Below are 26,650 nucleotides of genomic sequence, written 5' to 3'. Positions count from 1 at the left end.
GGCGTCTAACGATACCCGGCGAGAGGGATGTTTGGCACTTCTCCATCAATATGTTTTTGGCTCCGTTCAGCAGCTTGATGTCTGATGACTAGATCGGTGCGACTATCCATGGAAGAATAGGATTCAAAAGAACTGATCTAATGTATTTGCTTAGTTTCTGATGCCAAATGTTACTGGCTAAAATTCTCTCAGCTCAGGTTTGTGCTGAACTCTGTGGTTTCATGCATACATTAACATTTATGAAATGAATTTTATTGTTAGGTCTTATTATGCAGAGAGAAAACAGACTTACTTGTAGACATTTACGTGATTGAAATTTATTTTAATAACTGACAATGGGAAATACAGAATCTGGGAATGTCACGAACGATGTGAAGCAGCAAGGCAATGACGCTGTAAATGATGTGTACAAATTAGTGGATCTTAATGGAGGTGGCTTGTTTGTCGAACTGACCAAACTAGGAAGACGAAAGAAAGATTTCTCTGAGCTTGATGAGATTATCTTGAGCAATGGCTTCAAATCCCTGCTTTACAATGGAGGTGGAGGTAAAAAAGTTCCACTCATTGACATCTTGAATATTCGAGACAACAAAGACTACAGAAAAGAGCCATTTGGATTAAAAGTCAAAGGCAAAGCAGACCCTTTGCCAAAGATTGACACGCTCACCAATGGGGATTTTAACTATCTGTACAGAAAGAAAGGTAATATCACCTGTATGTAAGCTGCTACTGTAATGACTTTGTATGACTATGAGGCAAGACCAATGCTTAAAATCCAAGAATCTCATATAAATTACTTGTTAAATAAGTTGTTTCTGATCACCAGCCAAGCCTAATGAATAATTGGGCATCCATACCTTTTCAAATTTTTTGTTTTTGGGTTTTTCGCGAAATTTGGAAAGAACACCATCATATAGTGAATAAGAAATATGTTTCGTGGTTGTTGTAAAGACTAGGTTGCTGTAACGTGGAAGAGTGATGTAAGTTCATTGAAGGGTTTCCTTTTCATGATGAACTTCTGAGAAGTGGGTCAGCAATTAACAAAGGCATCACCTATGTCTTTACAACTCCCTGCCACTTTTGCAAATACATGTGACTGCATCATCAGAATGTACAAAACTGCACTTGATCTGTTGTGCTCTTAAAACATGCCTGTTTTCACTTCATCTACTACTATACAAGTTTTCCTTTTCATTTAGAAATAGTATAATTAATAGCTACATCAAATAATTTGGATGACAGATAAAGGCAAGAAACAAACAATGTTTTTATGAAGCTATATTTTATGTAGGAAGGATACAGTGTATGTTTTTTATAGGCACATGTTTATCTAAGTGTAGAGGTATACATTACAGTTATTAATGTCTACATGTGTCTTACAATAATCAGAAGAGATTTTTAGCATATACATGTACACTCCATGTATATATTACAATTCTGACTCTGGCGCTAATCAAAGAATTGTTCAACTCTTAGTAGTCAGGTTGACAATCAACTCTAATCTCTCTAAAGAAGCCACCTGTGCCCCTCCCTCGCAAACTTGTATTTACATGTACATTGCTTGCATAAATTTTGTTTTTTTTCTGTGATTTCGAAATAGCTGTTGACCCTGGCCTGACCCTGATCAAACACGCCGTCATCTTCCGCCCTACCATCTACGTAGGGTCCGCACACGGTCCGCCGACAGTCCATGCATGGTGGCGGCATGGTTAGCGTATCATTTTACAACAGTCATGCACTTGCGAGTTTGATGTAACAACATCAGATGTACACTGTAGGCCTTGTATTATTCGCTTGTGTTAAACCGAGTTTCAAGCTGTAAATGCCAGACGCATACCTGTAATATTGAAATTGTTAAAATGATTCTAAAGTTATAATGGGACTTGCTCCATAAATTTTTCAAACTTTATTGCTGATTTTGAACGTAACATTTGCATGAAAGGTAATTATTTGGGCTTTTCTAAAGTAACAGCAAAAAGCAAATTGAATTAGCGCTAATAGATTTTTTTAACAGTGCCAAAAATCTTCGGTATCGATTTTTACTGTCTTCGATGTGTTTTTATAATTTGTACATTGACAAGAAAAGGAATATTCTCAAAATATGTAATACATTTAATAGGTTGCAAGATTTAGGGTACATATATATATATAGGCCTACAACTCACATGTGTTCACATGTACATGTAAAGTGAAAATAAAGATAAATAAGATTGCACTTGTTGTGCATAAACTTACAATAAACTTGTTTTTGTGTCAATAAAAATTTAAGGAGAAGAAAACCTAAAAACATGACACTATGGGCTGAAAAGAGCACATTGTTTTCTATCTGGTGGTGCCTACTGCATAATTTTGCGATTTTTCCTCGCCATACATGTAAAGCCTGAAAAGGGTAAAGGTGGCATAAATTGCCCAGTCCATCGCGTCCTCCATCTTTAGCACCCTGTAATTTATGCTGGGAGTGCGTTGCCTCTCAGCCAGTAGGAGTCATTTAAACTGCCGGCTTGTTCATGTAAACTCGAAACCTACGTCCAACATTCTGGTTTCCTGATCGTCAAGTGGAAAATGAACTGTACTCATTGCTGCCTTTTGGGAAGAAGAGTTCTACCAGAAATGTACAAACTGCACTTCGGCGGTTTCCGACAGCAATTCTCCTCCTAACACAGAAGACCTCAGGAGTTGTTCTTAGGCAAAATGGATTCGTTCACAGCGGATTTTGGCGCTGACTTTATTTATAATATATCAGCTTGCACCTGTGAAGAAAAGCATACTCTTTTCAATGCTATTTGATTGATATTTAAATTTTCTTCTCCTTTAATAAATGATAGGATCAACAAATATGGAATAAGGGATACAATTAAGGGAATCAAGATTAAAAGGAAAAACAGTGACATGCAGACCTTTATATATGTGTCTGAATTTTATACATTGTAGGCATTGTGTGATTTACCGATATGGCTTATCACATATACATTTTCAATATAGGTTTTTAAAGGGCCTTTTGTTGTATATAAGCACGCAGGTTGATACACATCACACACACCAAAATCAAATATTCCTGCGTAATTTTGTATTCAACATGAAACTGTGGTAAATTTACTGATAACTGATAAGCCAAAGAACTTGAGTCCGTTTTCAAATTGTGAATCGCTGCCACGGTTGTATAGAGCGGTCATGTACAATGCGGACTTCAGAGAAAGCAATGTGTTGCTTATGCATACATGTATATTTGTTGGCACATAACTCTGCCATAAATACCTCTAAGTCTTGTTATTTAATAACTAGTGAAGTAACTTATGTTACATAGAAAATATCGTAAACTTGAATCCCTGTCCACAGCAAGTAAATATGCTGTGAACCATCACGGTGTTGATAAGAGGCATGACAGTTTACAGCAAATCGGTCCATATATCATATATAGCGTTGAAACATTTGATGCTCATGGTTGGCTGAGGGTTGGCGTATGAAAGCCGAAGGATCACGCCACGGTACGCATATGAAGGGTGACATGGTCGATGTATCGTACGCTGACCATGGGCCAATCATCAGCGTATCCTCTGGCCACAATGGGTGCAGGATTAATGGCTAGTATCCGCTTGAACTGTATATGTAGAAGTCTGTTGGGTACATGTATGGTACAGGCACTTCACATGTATGGTTCTTTGCCCTGAAAAACTGTCCACTGTACTTTCCTCTGTCATGTAGTTGAGGAAGTGTTACTTTCCTCTGTCATGTATTTGAGGAGGCGCTGTTTTCCTCCGCCATGTATTTAAGGACGCGCTACTTTCATCCGCCCTGTATTTGAGGGGGCGCTACTTTCCTCTACCGTATGTTTGAGGTGTAATATTTGTATATAGTGTACATTGAATAAGAAAATAATTTATATTTGTGGTGTATCTATTTTTTTTTTTTTACTTTTCAGTGTTTTTGGTTTTATTAGTCCTCTATTGGTCGGGACTATAGGTCTTAACCTTATCTATACAACTGTCTGTCTGTACGGCAATTTTTGCCTTTTTTTGGTATGTGTGTATAAATGGGATACAGGGCAAGTGGAGTTTTTTGTCAGTTGATGCTGTTATCATTTTTTGGTATTTCTTTAAGTTATGCAGTGTGACAATTGTAGCCATGAGTTAACTCAGCCCAGTGGCAATTCTCTCCCTTCTGCAATTCCAGCCAAGTAGCAATTCTCGACCTGTGGCAATTCTAGCCTGTTAGCAATTTTCACCATGTGGCAATTCTAGTCTGGTGGGATTTCTCGGCCTGTGGTAATTCTAACCCTGTGACAGTTTTGTTAGCAGAGTGACAAATTCTAGTGCCTTTTGAAATTCCAGCTACAATTCTGGCTTTTGGGCAGTTATAGCCTAGTGGCAACTCTAATCTAGTGGCACTTCTAGGATGGTGGCAATTCTGGCCCTGTGACAATTCTAGTCCTGTGGCATCTCTAACCCAGTGGCAATTCAGACCCAGTGGCAAGTAATACATTTGTAGCACTTGACTGTAGCACTTCTTATCTGGTGGTAATTCATGTTCAGTAGAAATTCTGGCCCTGTGGCAATTCCACCAACGGGCAGCTTTGGCCACCTGGCTATTCTACATGTGTCTCAGCAATAATTCTGGCCCTGTGGTTATTAATTTCATCCTAGTGGTACATGTACTAGCATAATGTTCATGTAATTCTGTCCCTACAGTAATATCACATGTAGCCCAGTGACGGTTTCCACTCCCGTGGCAATCCTGTCATGTGGCAATTTTGGCTAAGTGGTAATTCCAGCCATTTTGTATATTCCCGCCCCAGTCTAAGCCCAACTGTGCGAGTCCAGTTGCTGGCTGTCAGAGCTAGGTGGCAGTTTTGGCCCACTGGCTACTTTAGACCAGTGGCAACCCCAAAGCCTCATACTTGAATTACCGGGTAGCATTGTTGTCCGGGTCTTGTAGTTAGGAAGTCATTATTGCTCATAACATAACAGTGCGTGTAAATACACCATGTAATATTGGATCACAGAACACTAATGGATAGTTCATTTTGAACATGTTTTGTTTTAGACAGAAATGTATCTAGTTGCAGTGTTAGAGTACTTGGCATGAATGCCGGTTGGATTTATCTGCGAGTTGAACCTCGTAGCATGCACATGTACTTAAGTATAAAACAACTAGCCATATGTAACTGTAATATCAGGTGTCATAAATGGTCATACATTGGAAGGCCTGCAGCTACCTGTGGATGGTGTGTTTTTTTCCCATGGGCTTTTCCCGGTCATTTCTGTATAATGCTGGCTGCCATCGCAGAAGTGAAATGTTCTTGAGTATGGCGCAAAATGCCTATCAAATAAATAAATAAATATGTAGAATCATATTGGAACAGTTTATATAAAATATGTCTATATAAAGCACTGCAATTAAAATACACACTTGTACAACCTATAAGTTATTTAATTAGGACAGCAAAACCTGTGTACATGTAAACTATGCATTATTTCATACATGTTGTCACATGTACTTGTTTAAGTACTAATTAAGAACGTCGTTAAACAACAAGCATACATATACATAAAGTGCCAAAGTTTCAAGTCTTCATGTTGTGGTCCTGCAACATATGACTGAAAAATTGTTAAGTACGATGTTAAACCCCAAGCACTCACTCACTCACTCACTCATGTTGTGGTCTGGTCCAGTTGGCTGCAGGGATTGTAATTCTGTGATAGGCTGTAATGACAATTAGTGTCATTATACTGTACATGTACACGTACGTCTTAAAAGGAGGCAAGTACTAGTAGAGTATGTGCTTGATAAGACAGACAAGTACTGACGTGCATATCATTGTATGTGATGAGCAGGGGTGTATGTAGGTCACCAGACTGTGTAAGAGACAGGACAACACTTAGAGAAGCCCAGTGAAGGACCCCCAGCATTACATACATGTACAAGTACAGGTGCCTGACCTATATTTGATGCTCACAGAAAAGAACTTTGTTTCATATTTTTTTTTTGAGACCCACATTTACGTGTACATGTAATGATACAAAAAAGATTATTTTAATGATTTCTTCTTTTGAGAAAAAAAATTTAGTCAGAAATGATTTGCTTTAGGGATGGCATGTGATTGTAAACTGAAATAACATTACACCTACATTTGCATGTGTTCAAAATTATGATTTGTGGGCTGACACTGTCACAGTGATTGATCCTTGAGAGGGTTGAATCAGGTTTCAGTTTGCTGTTGACAAATTGTGGGTTTCAGGTCGCCTCATTACAACAATATATTACCAGGGGTTTGTGTAGATTTTTGTTGTGATGCATGACGAAACCTTGCGCTGTGTACAGGTATATCTGTATGTGAATTATCACACAGTCTATACATATACAAGGAACTATTCCCTGAAGCGAGGCTAAGGTGTTACAATACCTTATAATGTGCTACCTGTATACTTGTACCTGAGGACACTCAAAGGTGCAAGACCCAAAGGTTTTGGAGCAGGGATGCTGGACAGGTTACCTGGATATGTGAGTGATCTCTAAGCATGTCTGAAGTGTGTGTAACCAATTCTCTGCGGTTTACATGTAGTTTGGTGCCACGTCTGAGATGAATAGTTTCATGATATTGTAAAGTGTGTCCCTAACTAGGCTTGTGATTGTGGTAACCGGTGGCAGTGTTTATACTATACATGTAGGTGATGACTTTATGACGTCATTATATAGAGTCCTCCAAGCCTGAGCGATGGGGCATTCATGCTGGTCAAAGGAGTCCGAGGATATAACACGGGATGTCCGAAAGCAGGGTGACCACAGTTATAACCCTGTTTACAAACTGGTGGATTTGAATGATGGTGGAGAACTGGTGGAACTGTGTAGGCTGGCTAAGCAAACAGGCGACTTTTCGAAGCTCGACGCCAAAATTCGGGATATCAGATCAATGATGTATCACCAAGGCAAGGGGTATGATCTGCCACTCGTAGAAATTCTGAATTATCGGGATATGGTTGATTATAGCTGTGCTACAGCAAACAAGTCTGTGTATGGGAAGAGGTACAAGGAAAGAAAGTACAGTCTGAAAGAGTCAAACCCATCAACTGCTGGTAAATCTTAACTATATGGTGTAAAATTTAGTTACTGCTAATATTAAAGTACCCATGAAGTTTTTTTGTACTCATCGTGCCTGACTGGGTTAGCATGCCAGCGCGTCTCAGTGCCCCAGGATCCTTTCACCAATGCGGTCGTTGTGAGTTCAAGTCCAGCTCATGCCGGCTACCCCTTTTGCTGTATGTGTGGGAAGGTCTGTCAGCAACCTGTGGATGGTCATGGGTTTCCCCTGTGCTCAGCCTGGTTTCCTCCCATCATAATGCTGGCCGCCATTGCAAAAGTGAAATGTTCTTGATTATGGTGTAAAACACAAATCAAATAAATAAAAATAAGTAGGCTGTGTTGAAGAATTTTCACTTTACATGATATATATAGGAAAGAGGAGTGCTCAGAGTATAAAACCACTGAACTTTGTCAGGCACATGACAAACCTGAGTGTTGTAACTTGAAGCCTTGGCCAAAACCGTGAGCGGTGCATTCAAACTCATGTAACATGTATTGAACAAATAGGTTTTTAAGATTCCCCCCCCCCCCCTCACAAACCCAACCCCTGAAATTTCTGCTGCATTAGCCCCCCCCCCCCCCCACCAAATTTCATGACATTCCTTCGCTCCTGATGTATTTCATTTGAATGCATGTTACATGTACATAAGCAGCTGAACTGTGGGGGCTGTTGGTTTTGCACACCCCACCCCCACACGCACCCACCCCCGAAATTGAAGTGGGAAGCCTAGGGATACTACTTCTGCTGCATTAGATATTTCATTTGATTGCATGTTAAATGTATTTCATTCTTCTACTTGTATTTGAATTTCATGCAGTATGTATTTCATCTGATTTAATGATACATGATGTATTTCATACTGCTTGTATTTAATTTGATTGCATTCTGTATGTGTATTTCATTTCATTTTATGTTACTTGTATTTTATTTGATTTCATTCCACATATTCATGTATTTGATGTCATTTTATCTTGCATATATTTAATTTCATTTCACGATAAATATATTTCTTTAGATTCGTATGCATATGTGACATACATGTACGTGGCATAAGATTTATATAAGTAGTTCATTTTATGGGTGATTGTATTTTTCAGATCTGAAGGTAAAGGAGACATGTTGGCGTATAGACAAAAGAGGTACTGTAGGGGAGACAATCCTACATCTCTGTTTCCTGAATTCCTCTACTATACATGCCGACCTGGCTAAGAGGCTGCTGCACCATTACCCCAAGCTGATCAATGATATCTACATTGGGGACATGTACTTTGGTGAGTCTTAAGGGAGGGATATCCCAAACTGATCAGTGATATCTAAATCGGGGGACATGTTCATGTACTTTGGTAAATCTTAAAGTGAACCCGGCATTAAATGTTTTTTTTAGATTTTTTTCAGCACAGTAAAAGTTTAGTTAAACTTCATCTTGACACAGCGTCAGCACGTCTCCATTATCGAGAGAAAGGTGATGTCACATTTACTATCGCTCTTTAACGTCTAAGGTGTTCTCCGTGTAATAGTCTAAGTAGTAGCTTATGGCAGATAAAAGCTGTGGACTTCGGTCACGAAGTGATAAATAGCTTTCTCGGAAATTGGACATACTGAAAGGATATTTCTTCCAATGCTTGAACTGTTGACACAGCAGGCTTACCATATTATGTACAAGGAACTCCAGCAATCCTGTTTCAATAGCCTACCTGCAAATGCATGGCCAAGGCATTTCTGATTCAGGTCGTAGCCTCAGGAGGGGTTATGCTGGTGATTTTGACCCCAGTTAAACATTTTCAAACTGTTGTTGTACAACTAGATTCATGCTCAATTCTGAAATAAATCATTGTTAATTGTTTGACTTTGAAGAAAAGGGAAGAAACATCCCTTGTATGTGAGACAGACGAAGGAGCAAAATTTAAATTCTTCATTTGTAATAAATTCAGAGAAAAAAATATATCATTAAGATTTAATTTATTTATCATAAGATTTAGTTAATTTTCAGTATTATCCGGTTAGATGCTGTCTTGTCATATCAATAAATTTTTGGCTTACATAATAAATTTTGTTATTCAGAACTGTTGTCTAAACACTAAAATAAATGAAAAAAATGTAGTTTGAACAGAGTGACTAATTATACCTGTAGGGGTCTGTTGAGAGATGAATGCGGTTTAAGCCCAGATGGTATGCTAGTGTCTGACATAATTTGGCATCGTTGAATATTACACGGCTTGTAAAACAACTGATTCATGGAGTGAATGGGAAAAGGCCATGTCACAGCATAGGCCATGCAATCTGAAATGTCTGATAGTAACGTGTTTGATTGGATAAATTCTCAAGATGGCTGCTATGATTCACACCAGCCGCAGTATTGTCATTTTGTTCTACATGTTATTCAGTGAAATCTCATTAAAATAATAAAGCATGATACTCTTTTGATTCAGATATTTTACGTCAAACAAAATAGTGCCGGACTACAAAATTACAAATGTTCTTGTGCAAAAAAAAAAGTGTTTACTAAAGGGAAGGATATCAAAAACTGATCAGTGATATCAGCATCGGGGATATCTACTTTGGTAAGGCATGATGGCTGAGGAATATCCCAAAACTGATCAGTGATATCTGTGGTTAGGTGGGACCTCAAAAAATGATGAATGGTGAGTTACTAGCATTAAAGACTTAACTTTGTATACTTATTTGGAAAGCCCATGATGAACATTCTGTATTTTTTAACCCATTTGCAGGTAATTTTAAAACCCTGGCCCTAATTAAATACAATAGATAGCTTCGGCAAACTCTTAAGCTGAAATAGACGGTCTTCATTCAAGATCTCTTGACATTTCTGCCTTGTGTAACAAGGGAGGTAATTCAGGGCAGGCCTATTTGGTGGTTCTGCTTAGTAAGCACTACATGTACATGTGTTTGTAAATTAATGGCACTGTGTGAGACCACTACTCTGCAATTCAAAATTGTGCATTTTCTCCAGGAGAGTCCGTGCTACATCTTGCCATAGTGAATGAGGACCCAGCGCTGGTCAAGTTTCTGCTTGATAATGGTGCGGACGTCCACCAGAGGTGCTGTGGTCAGTTCTTCTGTCCCAATGACCAGAAGAATTCACGCACTGGGGTGGCGGACCAGGAGTGGTTTAATGTCAGCAAGAAAACCAACTATGAGGGGTAAGTATAAGTGTTTAACAACAAAGAAAACACTAAAATGAAGAATATATCAGGTCAAAGACCATTAAACGCTGTCCAAGAAAATATTGTGGTTTACTTTTTTAGAATTTTCCCAACCAAGTAAAATGGTTTTAAAACATCAGATTCTACGTTGGCCTGTAGTGAACCGGAGGGTATCAGTGACATTACATTCGTAATCCTTTGCTTGAAATAGCTCACTTCAAGGTTCATTCAGTGAATGTATTCATAAATCTATACGTATATGCATTTTTAAGGCCGAAATATAGCAAGGATAAAGAAGTGTAAGCTTAAGATTTTTGCATGGTAAAATAAGTGGTTGCATTTACCTCCATGTACTTGTATATCTGACTTTTTCAAACTTTTTTATGAGTTTGTTTCTTTGTTTTCCCTTGGCCAGGTACACATACTGGGGAGAAAGCCCTTTAAGCTTTGCTGCCTGCCTGGAACAGGAGGAATGTGTGAGGTTATTGGTGGCTAAAGGGGCAGACCTCAACTTTCAAGATTCCAATGGGAACACAGTTCTGCATATGTTGGTTATCTATGACAAAAAGGTTGCATTATTTGTTTATTTCACAATACATTGCGTTTATTCATATATTGACAAAAAATAATATAATATCTTTTTCGTATAGTTAATAAATAAAGGCCGAAATAAAACCCAAGCTGGCTTGTCCTATCTTATTAAGGGGTAATGTGTTACATGAGTCTGTTGTTTGGTAATAAAAATAAAAATAATATTTTCATTTAATGAAGATTGCGCGATCAGTTTACAATGAAATTGTTCTTCCCCAAAGGCCTGCAAAAGACATTTATTTATTTATTTGATTGCTGTTTTACGCTGTACTCAAGGATATTTCACTTGCACAATGGTAGCCACTATTATGGTGGGAGGAAATTGGGCAGAGCTCGGGGAACCACAACCATTTGCAGGATGCTGACAGACCTGCTCATATATGGCCGGAGAGGAAGCCAGCATGAGCTGGACTTGAACTCACAGCGACCACATTTGTGAGATACTCCTGGGTCATTGTGCCACGCTCACATGCCAATCATGTCAGCCACAGATGCCCCCATGTCATAATGATAATCCATTATAACAGTTAACAATAACTCACTGGATATGACAGATTAATTTTGCCATGAAAACACGTTTCACACAGTTCAATGTACCATGCATATAGTATGGGAAGGGGTACATATACATGTGTAGAGATTCAATAACATTGAGTGTATAACAGTGAGATAACATTTAGTTACATGTAGTTAAAATGTTAAATATTACAGGGTTTATATGATGAATACTGTTTCCAGGACATGTTTTCTTTGATGCATGGACTGGGAGCAAAGTTGAATATAAGCAACAGACAGAATCTCACTCCGCTCACACTGGCAGCAAAGCTGGCCAGGAAGACGGTAGGTTTTTGTTATATCTATGTCATCACTGAGTTGTTGTTACACAGTAATAATATACAATTGCCAGTCAAACTTGCTGTCAACATCGTCACAAACTTCTTGTCATTTGTGATATTTCAAGCTGTAACATTTAAACATGCACATAAAATTGTTAAAGTTCAAGCGTGTTAATTTTGCTGGGACATTAATAACAATGACCTGTTTGATATTGATAAAGATGAGTTTATTTTAAATGGTATGTACATTTACATGAAAACTTAAACTTGCTGTTGTTGTATGTTTATTTAAGGCTTCAGTGATCAGCAAATAATCTGACGGAGTTACATCTACCCATTTTAAATGCAGATTTTGAATTTATTGACAGATGTACGAGTATATCTTGGAAATTGAGCGGGAGGATTACTGGATCTACGGGAATGTGACATGTGCGGGCTACCCTCTGGAGCACATAGACACCATCTCTGTGACAGGGGAGATAAACAAGTACTCAGCCCTTCATCTCATTGTTTATGGGGTGAGCAGCTCAGTGGCAAAATCCGGCAACTTGTATCCACATCTTTGCCTTCCATTTATATTCTTAGCTTTCAACCTCTGACCATCTTTTTTTCCTCTGCTCAGTCCGACTTTCACCAAACAACATTCAGCTTCACTTCAGTATTACTTATGCCTCGAAGTCACGGGACCTGGGATCAAACCTGTGTCGGGTGATACCAAAGACTGTAAAAATGGTACTTGCTGCTGCCTCACTTGGCATTCACCACTGAGAGGTTAGAGCGAGGAAACAGGACTGGTTGGCCCAGTGTCAGTATGATGTGATTGGGTGGGGTGTCATGTCTGGTGTCTTCGGCATGATACTTCAGTGGCGGCAGGACTAACACAGCATGGATTCTCCCTGCCACACAAAAACATGGTATACATGTACATGTATGTACACACACCTAATATGACTCCTCGTTGTCATATGACTGAAAAATTGTTAAATATGGTGTAAAAACCCAAGCATAAATACATGCAGTATAACTAACTAGCATATACATGCCCCTTTGTTTGCTTTGTATCGGTTGCTTATTGTTCCTGTAGCAACTGTGTTGCATGAGTTTTACATGTTTCCTTGATATTGGCTGCTTCTTGGTTTTCGTGTAGCTACGGCTTCATGTATTGCCTGATTTGGATACAATTTTGTGTGCAGGTTCATTTTTTGTGTTCCCGAGATCAGGTTTGTTTTATGTATTTATTTCTTTGCTTGGTGTTTTATGCCGTACTCAAGAATATTTCACTTATACGACAGTGGCCAGTATGAAGGTGGGAGGAAACCGGGCAGAGCCCGGGGGAAACCCATGACCATCTGTAGTTTGCTGGCAGACCTCCCCACTTACGGCCTGTGAGGAAGTCAGCATGTGCTGGACTTGAACTCACAATGACCGCGCCAACTGAGCAACGGAGGCTCCCCAGATCAGGTTTCAAAACCAGGTGTATCTGTGTATGTTTTGCATATTAAATCTGAGATTTACCTTCTCTGAGGAGGAGAGCATGGTGTAGTCATTAAGGCCGGCTCAAACCTGGTTATTGTTGGGTTTATACATTCACCTCATTCTCACTGTTCACGGGGCAACATTCAACAACATTGAAGACCACTTGTCTGCCACCAGTGCATAGTAGTCAGTTTTAATATCTGTAGGTCACACATGGAGAAGTTTGTCAGTAACATGCACAGCTTGGTGGTTTACTCCAGCCCCAGGGATCATGAAGCGTTCTTAAACATAAGTCAAACTTTTAATCATTCAATTTGGCATAATCCTTGCTGTTGTTCTAGCTGAAATTTGTTGTACAATAACTCACCCAGAATTAAAGTTGTCAAGCAATGTTTAACATGGCTACATCAGAATTAACTATTTCAAATTTGACGTAAGTCTAAGATTGTTTCGTGACCTGAGGACCACACACTCAGGTTTCCTCCACCCATAAAGCTAAAAACCCTTGTGTAAGTTAAAAATTCTTGAGAATGGCATAACACAACAATGAAATAGATTCTCTGAATTCAAATGGATGTTTTAGGAGAAGGAAAGTCACCTGGAGATGATGGATGGACTTGTAGTGTACCTGTTAAAGGAGAAGTGGCGGACATTTATCAGATTCAGGTAACCACTGGCTATGACGCCATGTGAGTGCAGAGTGTTGGGGGTTTGAACCATCAACATTTGGGTCCATAACCCTCAGCAGGCTATTCCACTACATGCACGGGTTATACACTTAACTCATAAAAGTTATTTCGTTCTCTCTGGTGAAGAAAAGTAATGAAAATTCACAGTTTTTGTTTTTTGATTTTGTGCATTTTAAATTGAATAATGTGACAAATGTTAATTCATGCCAGAAGGTCACAGAAAGTCATAAAAAGTCGTTGAGATGGAAAAATGGCAGACATTCTGGCTCAGTTATATATTATAAGCCAGCATGTGTACCTGTTAATTCATCAATTTACCAATTAGTTGTTTTTGTTTGTTTACCTTGATTTTACCTTCAGTAAATTAGTCCATAAAGAAAAGTGAAAATAGGCCGGGCGAGCCCTTGTGTTGGATAGTTCAGTCAGCTGAACAGGACAGTAACAGGTAATATTTAAACTTTGACAATCTATGTACATGTGTGTTGGTATAAACAGTCTTTCATTGTAATGAATGAGCTGTTCATCCTCATGACTTTCGTTTATTTTTCAGATTCTACCGGAGACTTGTTGTGTTTGTGTTCTACTTTTTGATCGTGATTGGGGCATTTCTGCTGAGACCTGGCACAGACTTAAATCCAACCCTTACAGAGAAAAATGTAACAGATGACGGCAATGTCACCCTGGTCAAGGAAACCACCATTAATCCTTGCTACCTGATGAAACCCTACAGGACAGAGGACATCGTAAGAATTGTTTGAACTGAACAAGACATTTATGTTTAATTTTGTTGTTGATCCACTAATAATCTTTATGCCATAATTAATGGAAATACATAGATACTGAGGAGTTGCATATTTGAGGTTTGTTGACATTTTTTGGCATGATTTGTAGAAAGGATTGTAAATGATGTATAATTTCATCCATAAAAGTGCCTTATTAGAAGTCTAGATAAATGTCACGTTACTTTTGGTGTGAAAATTACATTTTTCTGGAAGGATACCATCCTATCATCCAAACAAACATTAAAACATCTTTCTGAGACCACAAGACCTCCTTATAATCAGGCAAAATGTACAACATAGTCCAGAGTGAAATTTGAGGTCATTGACCGTAGCACAAGTGGCTGGTATGTATGTGTGCACATCAGTTCCAGTAATACAAAGAAAGCAGAGTTAGATTAATGAATGGTTCAGTGGGTGCAGCCATTGAAAAGTGCTGTCGTTGTGGGAGGATGGTTGGGTGGCAGCTAAGGATGATGTGGTAAACAAAGGCAATCTATGAATGCTGGAATAAACTGAACTGTTCTCCTTTCTCAGTTTTATCAGAGTATCATGTATGTAAATTAATTGACTTTGCTTTGGTGAAAATATTTTTTTTCCAGTGAAATCTTCATGCCACAAAGTATTTCATGTGACACTGGTCATGCTTTGTCTTATGTTGTATATTTATATGTCTTTCTTTTCATTCCAAGCTTCAGCAAAAGCATGGGATATATTTATTTGAGCCCATATGTCAAACCTTCTTTGGTATCCATGCAATAACTGCTCATATTGTCTAATTTTTGTAAATTTATGTATGTATAAAATTATCCTTAATACACAACTCCATGTCCCAAATCGATCAGGTTCGATCACTTTGTATGTGCCAGGGGTCACTTTGTGGAAGGTTGGGAAATTTATTTCTGGGATTCTCATTAATTGTTGATTTCTGTTACAATTCTGAAAAAATTTTGTGTGCAGATTCATTTGTGTCTGCACAGATAAAACCCAGCTTGATCCATTCCTTAGGTTTTTGGATATCTGGCATGGCCGGATATAAATTCTTCTGAATTACTTTAGATTTCTTCAGTCTTTGTTTTACTAAGGGAAGTTGTCAGCTTAACATGTTTTATTGAAACCAACCGCACCCCACCTATCAGAGCTTGGACTTGCGTTGTTTGTCATATTGATTTAGACTGGACTCAGAATGAGACTATAAATGTATACATGTGTTTTATTTATATTATGATTGAGAAATCTGATAAATTTGATTGAATGATTATCGTGAAGCATTCATACAGCAGGATTAGTCTTTTGTACTGATAAATGGTAATGTGGTTTCAGACAGGCAAGTCTGCAACACCAGAATGCTGAGCTCTCATGGTTTTAACTAATTGTGAACAGTCTGGAATTTGCAGTCAAGATTCAAATCGTTAAATTTTATAGGACAGGGCATGAAATTTCAAAAGAAACTTCATGACCGAAATGATCACAGTTAAGTTTTGGCAAGGTTTTCTTACTGTGCAAAGCCACATAAAACTGCACTCTGTTTGCAGGCTCGGTTTGTCTTGGAGGTGATGATGTACCTAGGGTCCTGTCTCTACATACTGCTGGCTATGAAAGAAATCTACCACCAGGGCACAAAAATATTCTTCACAACTCTGGTAACTACATGCTTATACATTTACTTTTGATGTATGTCTTTGTCCTGATATCTCCTGATTATTTTCTCAAGAAGGAGCCTCAACAAAGGCCCTCTTCATGCTATCCTGTGTATTTGTCATGATATCTCCTGATTGTTTTCTCGGAAAGGAGCCTCAACAAAGGCCCTCTTCATGCTATCCTGTGTATTTGTCATGATATCTCCTGATTGTTTTCTCGGAAAGGAGCCTCAGCAAAGGCCCTCTTCATGCTATCCTGTGTATTTGTCATGATACCTATTGATTGTTTTCTCAGAAAGGAGCTCAGACAAAGGCTCTTTTCCTGCTGTCCTGTGTGTTTGTCATATCTCCTGATTGTTTTCTTAGAAAGCAGCTCTGAGGAAGGCCCTGTGCCCGCTGTCATACATTTGTCATGATATCCCATGATTGTTTTCTTAGAAAGGAGCCCCAACAAAGACCATGTTCCTGCTGTCCTGTGTGTTTGTCATGATATCTATTGATTGTTTTCTCAGAAAGGAGCCCCGACAAAGGCCCTGTTCCTGCTGTCCTGTGTGTTTGTTATCCTGATGTTACCTGGACGGGCCGCCTGTGCTTACCAGTATGAAGACATTATGGGAATTCTGGCTATCTTGTTTACAGCCCCGTACTTCCTCTTCTTCTGCAGGTACATGTAATGATTTGTTTCCACAATTTGAAGGGTTAACTTTCTGCGTGTATTATCTTTTGCCCTACCTGTGAAGAGTATTGTAGACTCAGTCATTTTACTTGAACTACATGTTGGTACGGGGGATTTCACTGTTATGAATACATTGATTGATCAGTAAAATGATGTTAGTCTCCGGTACAATAACCATAAACATCACCAGAAGTCACCCAGCAGATTGGTCCATAGAAGTATACTTTATATCATTTCCAGCGTAGCAGTTTCGGTACTGATTTATCTAAGATCGGAAATTAATTTCGTTTTATTTATGTTTTGTATGACTGTTAAAAATATTTGGTTATTAATTTGTTATGTGATTGAGCCATACTCAAAAATATTTATAATCTATGACATTCACCATTGTCAAATTTATGGATGTTAATAAAAGAGGTGACCATATAAGAAATTAAAAAAAAAAAATGCTGAAGTGCTTGAATCATTGCAAACTGATTTAGCACATAGGATTGAAAAAAAAACTAAGGTGTGAAAAGGAAGTGGTTGTTTTTCAGTTGCAGCATCTGTTGTAATGTTTGATGCTTTGTTCCTTAATTTGTAGAGGCTTCCGTATTGTGGGTCCGTTCGTAGTAATGATTTACAATATGATTCGTGGAGATCTGCTGCGCTTTTTCATCATCTACGCCATCTTTGTCATTGGATTCTCCCAGGGTAAATAATATCTACATATTCATTATGTGCATTGGTAACCTTATACTGATATTCCATATACATATATGTATGAACACCATCATTGACCTTCTCACATGGCAAATCACATGCTCACGCCCATAATGTTTAATGATAATTTCTTAGTGATTGAGCTTTTTAGTGTTCATGGTTTGTAGATCAAATACAGTATCTGTGAAGGCAGGTGGTTTTAATACTCCAGGCAGTCCTCCGCCCATAAACCTGACAGCCGTCAACAACAGTCAAGTCATTAATAACTAAATAAATATTTCTGGTTTTGGATTTTACCTACAATAACAAACCGTTGCCACAATGATCAACTTTCCAGCCATGTTCGTGGTGTTTGGGGGAGTGGATGGGAGTGTGTTCAGTCATCCAATAGAATCCATGATGGGCATGTACATCATGTCCCTAGGAGAGTTTGGAGACATTTATGACTCGTTTGTTGAGACGAAATACCCTGATCTTGGCAGAGTATGTATAATGTTGGTGCACATGTATTTTACACCCCAGGACCCCAGTGTCTTTGTGGCTGCCTGGAGTCACAACAGTATTGCACTTGTGTTTAAAAATTCACTTGTTTTGTTCATTGTAGTTCTGCACTAAATAATTTTGAGGGTGTGTAGTTGATTGATGACGAAGGTCTGTATAATACTGGTACATAATGAGAGTGACTCTGCAGATCATGAAAGAATTCCCAAAGATGATTCTGATATGGTAAATGAGCAAAAATTGTGTCCATGCATAAGTTATTTGATTATTTTGTCTGAGTCTCAGAAATGTGTTTTGAGGTTTGTTTGGAAAGGAGGATTATATTGCACTGGAAAAAAGTTTATTTACCCCCTTCCCCCACCCCCCACCCCCAAAAAGGTGTTTTAGCACCAAAAGTGATATTTTATGACATTTATTTGTCCCTGAAAAGGATTTTTTTTCTCCTGAAAAAAAGGCAAGAAATCAAATACAATTTTTTTTTAACAAATTTTCGTAATTCCATTTTTTTCTCAACATTTTATGTCCGATGTAACTGTTCTTTAACAGTGTGTGTTCAGTTTCTTTTATGTTTTTCATAGTGGAAATGACATTATCTAGGAATAAAAGAAAAATTGTGAAACGTTTTTTTCCAAGTTTTTGGAAAGTGCATTGACCCAGACATTCCAGAGTTGCAAGTAAAATGTCCCAGTATTATACAAATTTTGGTACACTGAAGACAAGGTAACTATAATGGCTTCTTCATGAAATGCCCTCTTGTTATTTCTGACTATAAAACACACGTATAAAAGGACAAATTGTGTGGACAAACTGTAAAAAGGTTGTGTAATTAAGAATATTTCTTCTCCAGGCCAGCAAAATGTTACAGAAAATAAGACAAATTTTGTCTTTATATTAAAGTGAATTTGATATTGGCAGTATTGAGCTGAGCTGTATGGTATAATGATGTCACTGTTACATTGAATTTAAGAGCAAATTCTTTTTAATATGAGCATACCCCTGCTTAATGACATGTGGATGTATCATGTGTGTGTGCCTTTATTGCTACCTTGAACCAGTACATGCATATTTCATTAACCATTTTTTTGAAACTTTCTTCTTAATTCACCATTCGAGAAAGAGGTTTTGTTTAAACTTTTAGTTTTTTGTCATAATTTGCATATTTCATTAGCCAGTTGACTGTTGCAGATGAATTATGTGACACACTTTATACTGTGTTTTTTTTTCAGCATTGCACCTTTTTGTTTCAGCATTGCACCTTTTTATTTCAGCATTGCACCTTTTTATTTCAGCATTGCACCTTTATTTTTCAGTGTTGTGCATATCCTAATTCTTCAACCTTTTCAGCCACCTATGCAACCAATATTTTGAAATGTTGAAAGTACTATGGAATGTAGAGAAATAATTTGCACACTTTTGTGAAGTTTGTATCTTTAATGTTACAAGCAAATCATTTTTAGCATGATTTTCATAATAAACGTATGCAATTCCACTGAAAAAGTGCTTTAGTGGTTGAAAAGGTTGAAGATTTACAATACATGATCAATTTACATGTACCGGTATTTTAATAGACATTTGTTTATTTTTCTGATGTTGTGAAATATGCACATTTCCTTTTCTCTTATAGATCAGAGGGTCATGCTTGAATTATCTGCAGTATACCATTATTGGAAAACTGTTTTGTTCCATAAAACTTTACATTATTTATAGGTGGCATAAATAATGTAACAAATTTGGCATATGTAGAGAGTTGCTGAAAGGTGAAATTTGCCAAGATTTTTTGTAGACTTTATATTGCCTTCCAAATAATGAGCTTGTGTTGAACAGTTTGGCACTAATATCTAAATGAAACTTAGCTGCCATGTTAACACTCGTGACAGTAGAGGAGAATTGGCTGGCCCTCCGGGCAATCATAGGCTAGCCCTGCAGGCACAGCTGTACAGGTGATAGGTTGGGTAAGGGAGCTATAATCCAATCAGCCATGTTTTCAGAAGTTTAAATACCTGGGCCTTGGAGGGGTGGGGGGGAGATATTCGAGAGTGTCTGAATTTCTAGAGTGTCTGCAATTCTGGAAGAATTATGGTACATAGACATATTCATTTTCATTTCATATTCATTTACGTATGATTAATTACCTCTTTGACCAAGGGGAGATAAATCAACACTGTTGTTAATGGATATTAGCGCTATTTGTTGGGATTACCAAAGTGCACACTGCTTGGAATTTTGTGCATATGGATTTAGACAATTTAACCCTGGATTAAGAATGACTCTGTCTGTATTAATCCCAGGTTTAACAAAGCTGTAACAAGACATGTAAATTAAATTTACACACCACTTTCATTAAATTGCTGTAACAATCTTCACTCAAGTCTCCAAGGTGATATTACCTAATTTACACATATCTTTCTTGTTTTTTCTTCTCTTTGTATTTGGTGTTGTATCGGTGTGGTTGATGTTCACTCTCGTGTGGTTCCCTGGCACTTGATGTACCCTGCAATCCCTGCACTTGTAGCCTTCTACATTGCCTTCCTGGGCGTCACCAAGCGCACAGTCTTTAGTAGTGGCTTAGAAACAATAATGGCTCTGCTCACCATGGCAACGGGTGAATTTGAAGACTTTGTTGAAGAGTTTGATGAATCCCGACATTTCCATGCTCTGAATGTGAGTCTTTATAATTAGGGATAGAATGGAAGAAAAAGAAAAATTATACTGTATAAGATAAATGTCTTTTGGTGGTACATGTCCACTGTTAAATTCCCCATCTATAAGTTTATACTTTGATTTATTTGAACGAATATTTAGTATACATGTAATAGAATATTTCAATTTTACACATGCAGTGTGGTTCAGAGATGTGGGAAATCAGCGTCACCTTTAGGTACCTGCCAAAACCTCTCACTGTTGAGCTGTAGCATTAATTTCAACGAGGAACTTGAGTTTCCAGTATTCTTTAACATTTACATGTACTGTATATCGCCCAAAAACTTGTATGTAATGATGCACTTTCAGATCGCAGCACTTACACTTGCAGGTCTTAAAATGATACTTTCGATGTCCTGCTACCTAGTTTGGTTTTTGCAAAAAATTTAAGACCAGACTTCAAAGTAATCTTTTATAGTGGATTAATCCATCAAAATCAATCAAAATGTGCCACTTCAAAACTGCGAAACTTTAGCTGAATTACATGCAGAATTTACATAAATGTAAGGCTTCATTGCAGGTGAATTCCTTTTATACATATACATGCATGCAGAGACTAGTGCACATGCATGCGCAAATTTTACGAAAGTTTCATTGCTAATTTGCAGAGAATTGTTAGAAGATATTAAGCGGATAAAAATTACAAAATATATGAAAGAAAACCCAGGCGCCACTGGTGTGAATTTTTTTGTGCCTGAGTTTATGAACTGTTCTTCTTCGTCTTGATTAGGTGGTTTTCCTAGTATACATGATCATGGTGACTCTGCTTCTGGTCAACATGCTGATTGCTATGATGGGAAATACATACACGCTTGTGAACAACACACAGAAAGAGTGGTTCAGACAGGTGAGTCCATGGGTTTGTAGTAGGTGTGAACCGGTCGTCCATTACCAGCTTGTTTACAACACACAGAAAGAGTGGTTCAGACAGGTGAGTCCATGGGTTTGTAGTAGGTGTGAACCGGTCGTCCATTACCAGCTTGTGAACAACACACAGAAAGAGTGGTTCAGACAGGTGAGTCCATGGGTTTGTAGTAGGTGTGAACTGGTTGTCCATTACCAGCTTGTGAACAACACACAGAAAGAGTGGTTCAGACAGGTGAGTCCATGAGTTTGTAGTAGGTGTGAAACAGTCGTCCATTACCAGCTTGTGAACTACACACAGAAAGAGTGGTTCAGACAGGTGAGTCCATGAGTTTGTAGTAGGTGTGAACTGGTCGTCCATTACCAGCTTGTGAACTACACACAGAAAGAGTGGTTCAGACAGGTGAGTCCATGGGTTTGTAGTAGGTGTGAACTGGTCGTCCATTACCAGCTTGTGAACTACACACAGAAAGAGTGGTTCAGACAGGTGAGTCCATGAGTTTGTAGTAGGTGTGAACTGGTTGTCCATTACCAGCTTGTGAACAACACACAGAAAGAGTGGTTCAGACAGGTGAGTCCATGAGTTTGTAGTAGGTGTGAAACAGTCGTCCATTACCAGCTTGTGAACTACACACAGAAAGAGTGGTTCAGACAGGTGAGTCCATGGGTTTGTAGTAGATGTGAACTAGATGTAGTTATACAAAAGTTACCAGTATTACGGATGTCATTTACCTAAAATTGAAATTAATGTTATACATCAATTGGCTACCTTCAAATCCCGCACAGGAGTTCAGACCAAGCCAACCTGATACTGAACATTTCTTGTATATTGGATTTTGTCACATTTTTTGTTTTTTTCCTTTTTTTGCAGTGGGCAAACATTGTACTGGTGATTGAGCAGAGTGTCACAACAGCTCATCGGCGAGAAGAGCAATTGGCCTACTCTCAACCAATGAATGAGGACGCGCACAAGCGGGTGCTGGTCAGTCGGTGGCATCAGTCGGTAAGTGAACATGATTGACATTTCACCAATCCAAGAACAATTTTTTTGTGACTATCAGGTCTTTGATTAAGATTGAGTGTTCAGATCCAGTTCTTGCTGTTTCTGCCGCAGTTTTATTTGTTCAGAGGTTTGTCTCGTACCTTGTAAAGGTTGATGTCTCGTAAAGGTTGATGGTTTACTCCAGATGCTCCTGTGTTTTTTTCTGCCTATAAATCTGATTGCTGACCTACATGTCATATAAGTGAAAAATTCTTGTGTGTGGTGTTAAAAAATACACTTTTTTAAGTTAATGTATTAGGGCAAATAAAGTGTTATAAATTCATGGATTTGTATCCTAATTAATTTAATGTGATTAATTTTGTTTATTGACATACAGGAAAAGGAAAAGGAAACCCTGAAGAGTAAGAGAGAGATGGATCATACTCGAGCCAAAAACAATTTGAAGAGAAGAGATATGGAAACTGTGAAGGTTGATCAGAACATTGAGGCTAGACTCAATAGTCCAAAGTACATACAACACTGAGAGGAGTGTCCAAAATACATACAACACTGAGAGGAGTGTCCAAAATACATACAACACTGAGAGGAGTGTCCAAAATACATACAACACTGAGAGGAGTGTCCAAGGTACATACAACACTGAGAGGAGTGTCCAAGATACATACAACACTGAGAGGAGTGTCCAAGATACAGACAACATTGAGAGGAGTGTCCTAGAGACAGACAACACTGAGAGGAGTGTCCAAGATACATACAGCACTGAGAGGAGTGTCCAAGATACATACAACACTGAGACGAGTGTCCAAGATACATACAACACTGAGACGAGTGTCCAAGATACAGACAACACTGAAAAGAGTGTGCAAGATACATACAACGAGAGGGTTGTCCAAAATACCACTTTGAAGGTGGGGGGGGGGGGGGGGGGGGGGTGTCCAATATAAATACAACACTGTGTGTGGGTGTCCAAGGCTGAAAGGAGTTTCCAAGATACCACCCTGAGGGAGGTGTGTGCAGTATACAGACAACACCGAAGAGGTGCAAGATACATGCAAGACTGAGAGCCGTCCAGTGCTTACAGTGGGGTATTCCAAGATACATACAACGCTGAGATTGGTGTCTAAGATACAACAAGATCGGTGTCCAATACATATGGTCACATTGGTGTCTCAAGGTATACACAACACTTAGAGTTGTGTTCATGATAATAATAACAGTAAGTGTCCAAGATGAATGCAGTGTTGATATCCCAAATACAGGTACAGAGAACAATGCCAGTGTTTCGAAACGTCTATTCACAGGAGGATGCCCAAACATTGGTGGACAGTTCTGCTGGTACAAAACTGAAGCTACATGTGGAACCAACTGTAATGTTTTTACTGCTGATTAAACTTTTATTCATCTGTTTTACATTCAGATATCTATGTACATGTATTTTTGTACTCATATTGACAAGATTGTCAAGTTTTAATAGAATTTACAGTATTCATTTATCCATATAATTTTTACACCCACTTGATGGCTAGAAATAATGTTTTTATATGTAATTTTTATAGCTGATTTTTTACAGGTGATTTGTTGTAAATGTGAAGATATATGTACAGCAGTAAATGTGTTCATGCGATGTAGATTGTAACTGATATTTATGGAATGGATGATCATTGTGGACTTCAATACAAACTTGTACAATGGTTGATAAATTTATACATTTGTGTAAATTTCTGCATTGGTTGATCAGTTTGATGCAAAATTATGTGCTCTGGAGTACTGATATAATATTGTGCTCTGGAGGATCAGTACAAAATTGTGTTCTGGAGGATCAGTACGTAATTGTGCTCTGGAGGATCAGTACATAATTGTGCTCGGGAGGATCAGTACATAATTGTTCTCTGGAGGATCAGTACATAATTGTTCTCTGGAGGATCAAAACATAATTGTTCTCTGGAGGATCAGTACATAATTGTGCTCTGGAGGATCAGAACATAATTGTTCTCTGAAGGATCAGTACATAATTGTTCTCTGGAGGATCAGTACATAATTGTTCTCTGGAGGATCAGTACATAATTGTGCTCTGGAGGATCAGTACATAATTGTTCTCTGGAGGATCAGTATATAATTGTTCTCTGGAGGATCAGTATATAATTGTGCTCTGGAGGATCAGTACATAATTGTTCTCTGGAGGATCAGTACATAATTGTTCTCTGGAGCATCAGTACATAATTGTTCTCTGGAGGATCAGTACATAATTGTTCTCTGGAGGATCAGTATATAATTGTTCTCTGGAGGATCAGTACATAATTGTTCTCTGGAGGATCAGTACATAATTGTGCTCTGGAGGATCAGTACATAATTGTGCTCTGGAGGAGCAATACAAATTTGTGAAAAATTCACTTAATAAGAGCCATTTGAGTAACCTTTGTGGTGACGAGTAGTCATTAAATGTTCATTGAAGAGAACTTGTCTTGAGACAGTGTTATGGGCACATCTGCATTTATGTATTTATTTAATTGGTGTTTTATACCGTACTGAAGAATATTTCACTTATACGACGGCAGCGAGTGTTATGGTGGGAGGAAACCGGGCAGGTCCCGGGGGAAGCCCAACGTTCCTGCTCATTTCAGTATATACTGAACATGTGTGATTTGCTGACTGTGCTGAAATAGATTAGCATTAAGATGTAATGTATGTATATCTTGTGTAGCTCACTAGTCAGCGTCAGTTACAGGTATTTAGTAGGACTATAAAGTGCTTAGATTTCCATGCACAGGTCTTGTAAATTCTCCAAGTAATTATTTAGTCATATTTATTGTACTGTTAACAAGTGTCATGTCATCAGGGTGTGATCATGCAAGGGGACTGTTTCACAATGCGATTCGGGCTTTAGCCCAAAAATGTAATCAAATGAAGCTCTTTTGTAAATGTACATTAAAATTGATAAAAGTGAATATTAACCAATGCTTCTATGCTGTAGTAGAATGATTTCAGGCAATTTCAAGGGGTTTGTTTTGTAGAGGAGATGAAAGTTTCTGACAAAATGACATTGTGAAACAGGCCAATAAAGTCTCTGTGGTTTAACACGACATGTTGTAATTACACATGAGGGCTGCCCATAAAGTATGTACCTCGATAGGGGAGGGGGGAAGTGTGCTGGCAGACCTTCCCACGTATGACAGTTCAAGTATAAATTCTGTGATATCAGATGTGGTGGTGTCATTTATGTGTAAATGTAATAAAGTGGTAATTATCATGAAATGGTTATAATTTTACAAGTAATTTAAACAAAGTGCTAGAGTGTTCAAAATGTTAAGTTGTCAATACTGTTACTGCAAAATTTTGAAGTGAAGATGTACCCATCATCATGAACTTATCAATTTTAACAGTTATATTAATGAGGCCATTATATAGAACAAAAATCCAGGCTCCGTGGTTATATTTACAATATACTACATCATTTAATAGGTACGTATCATGAAGTGTTTTAGTCATCTGGCCCCAGTTTCACCAAGCTTCTTGGTTATTCTAAATTATACGTATGTACCATACATGAGTGTAGGTAGTGTTTGATTTTAGTCTTTTGGAGAAACAATGTTGGACTTGCGTAAGAAGTTTAGTGGACTTCGGAAGTTTTGTGAAATTACGAGCCTTGTACTTCCTTTTTTTTTTGCTCGACGTGGCGCAGAAATATTTCTGATGTGTTGTTGAATCATGAATGTACAGTGAGGCCATTAATCTTGCTGGAATGAAGTCAGAGCTTTTGGCATTTACAGCATGGTTATCTGTATAACATCTGTGGGTGACCCTAAGCTCAACTGTGTTCTCATATGACGTAAGGTATGGAAAATGTGGACATGATTCTCTGGGATTTGCAGAGGACATGTCAAACTGTAACATAGGATATAATTTTAGGAAATTTATCAAGATTATAATGATTTCATTTCATGCTCCTTGTAA

At 38.2% G+C, this 26,650-nt stretch overlaps 1 protein-coding gene across 1 annotated transcript; it reads left to right on the top strand.

Moving 5' to 3' along the window:
* Positions 1 to 13: 13 nt before the first annotated feature.
* LOC135480222 (transient receptor potential cation channel subfamily V member 6-like) lies at positions 14 to 23,601 on the top strand. Its single transcript, XM_064759997.1, has 15 exons — positions 14 to 702; positions 8,176 to 8,349; positions 10,050 to 10,239; positions 10,658 to 10,811; positions 11,545 to 11,673; positions 12,038 to 12,187; positions 13,729 to 13,811; positions 14,385 to 14,577; positions 16,149 to 16,256; positions 16,766 to 16,917; positions 17,513 to 17,622; positions 17,969 to 18,114; positions 21,563 to 21,679; positions 22,568 to 22,699; positions 23,076 to 23,601. Exons 1-15 carry the CDS (start codon positions 336 to 338, stop codon positions 23,220 to 23,222), a joined length of 2,352 nt encoding a protein of 783 aa, XP_064616067.1. The 5' UTR covers positions 14 to 335; the 3' UTR covers positions 23,223 to 23,601.
* Positions 23,602 to 26,650: the final 3,049 nt, after the last annotated feature.

Source organism: Liolophura sinensis, chromosome 13 (genome assembly GCF_032854445.1).
Source record: "Liolophura sinensis isolate JHLJ2023 chromosome 13, CUHK_Ljap_v2, whole genome shotgun sequence".
Lineage (NCBI taxonomy): Eukaryota > Metazoa > Mollusca > Polyplacophora > Chitonida > Chitonidae > Liolophura > Liolophura sinensis.
This window is presented reverse-complemented; position numbering and strand designations above follow the sequence as displayed.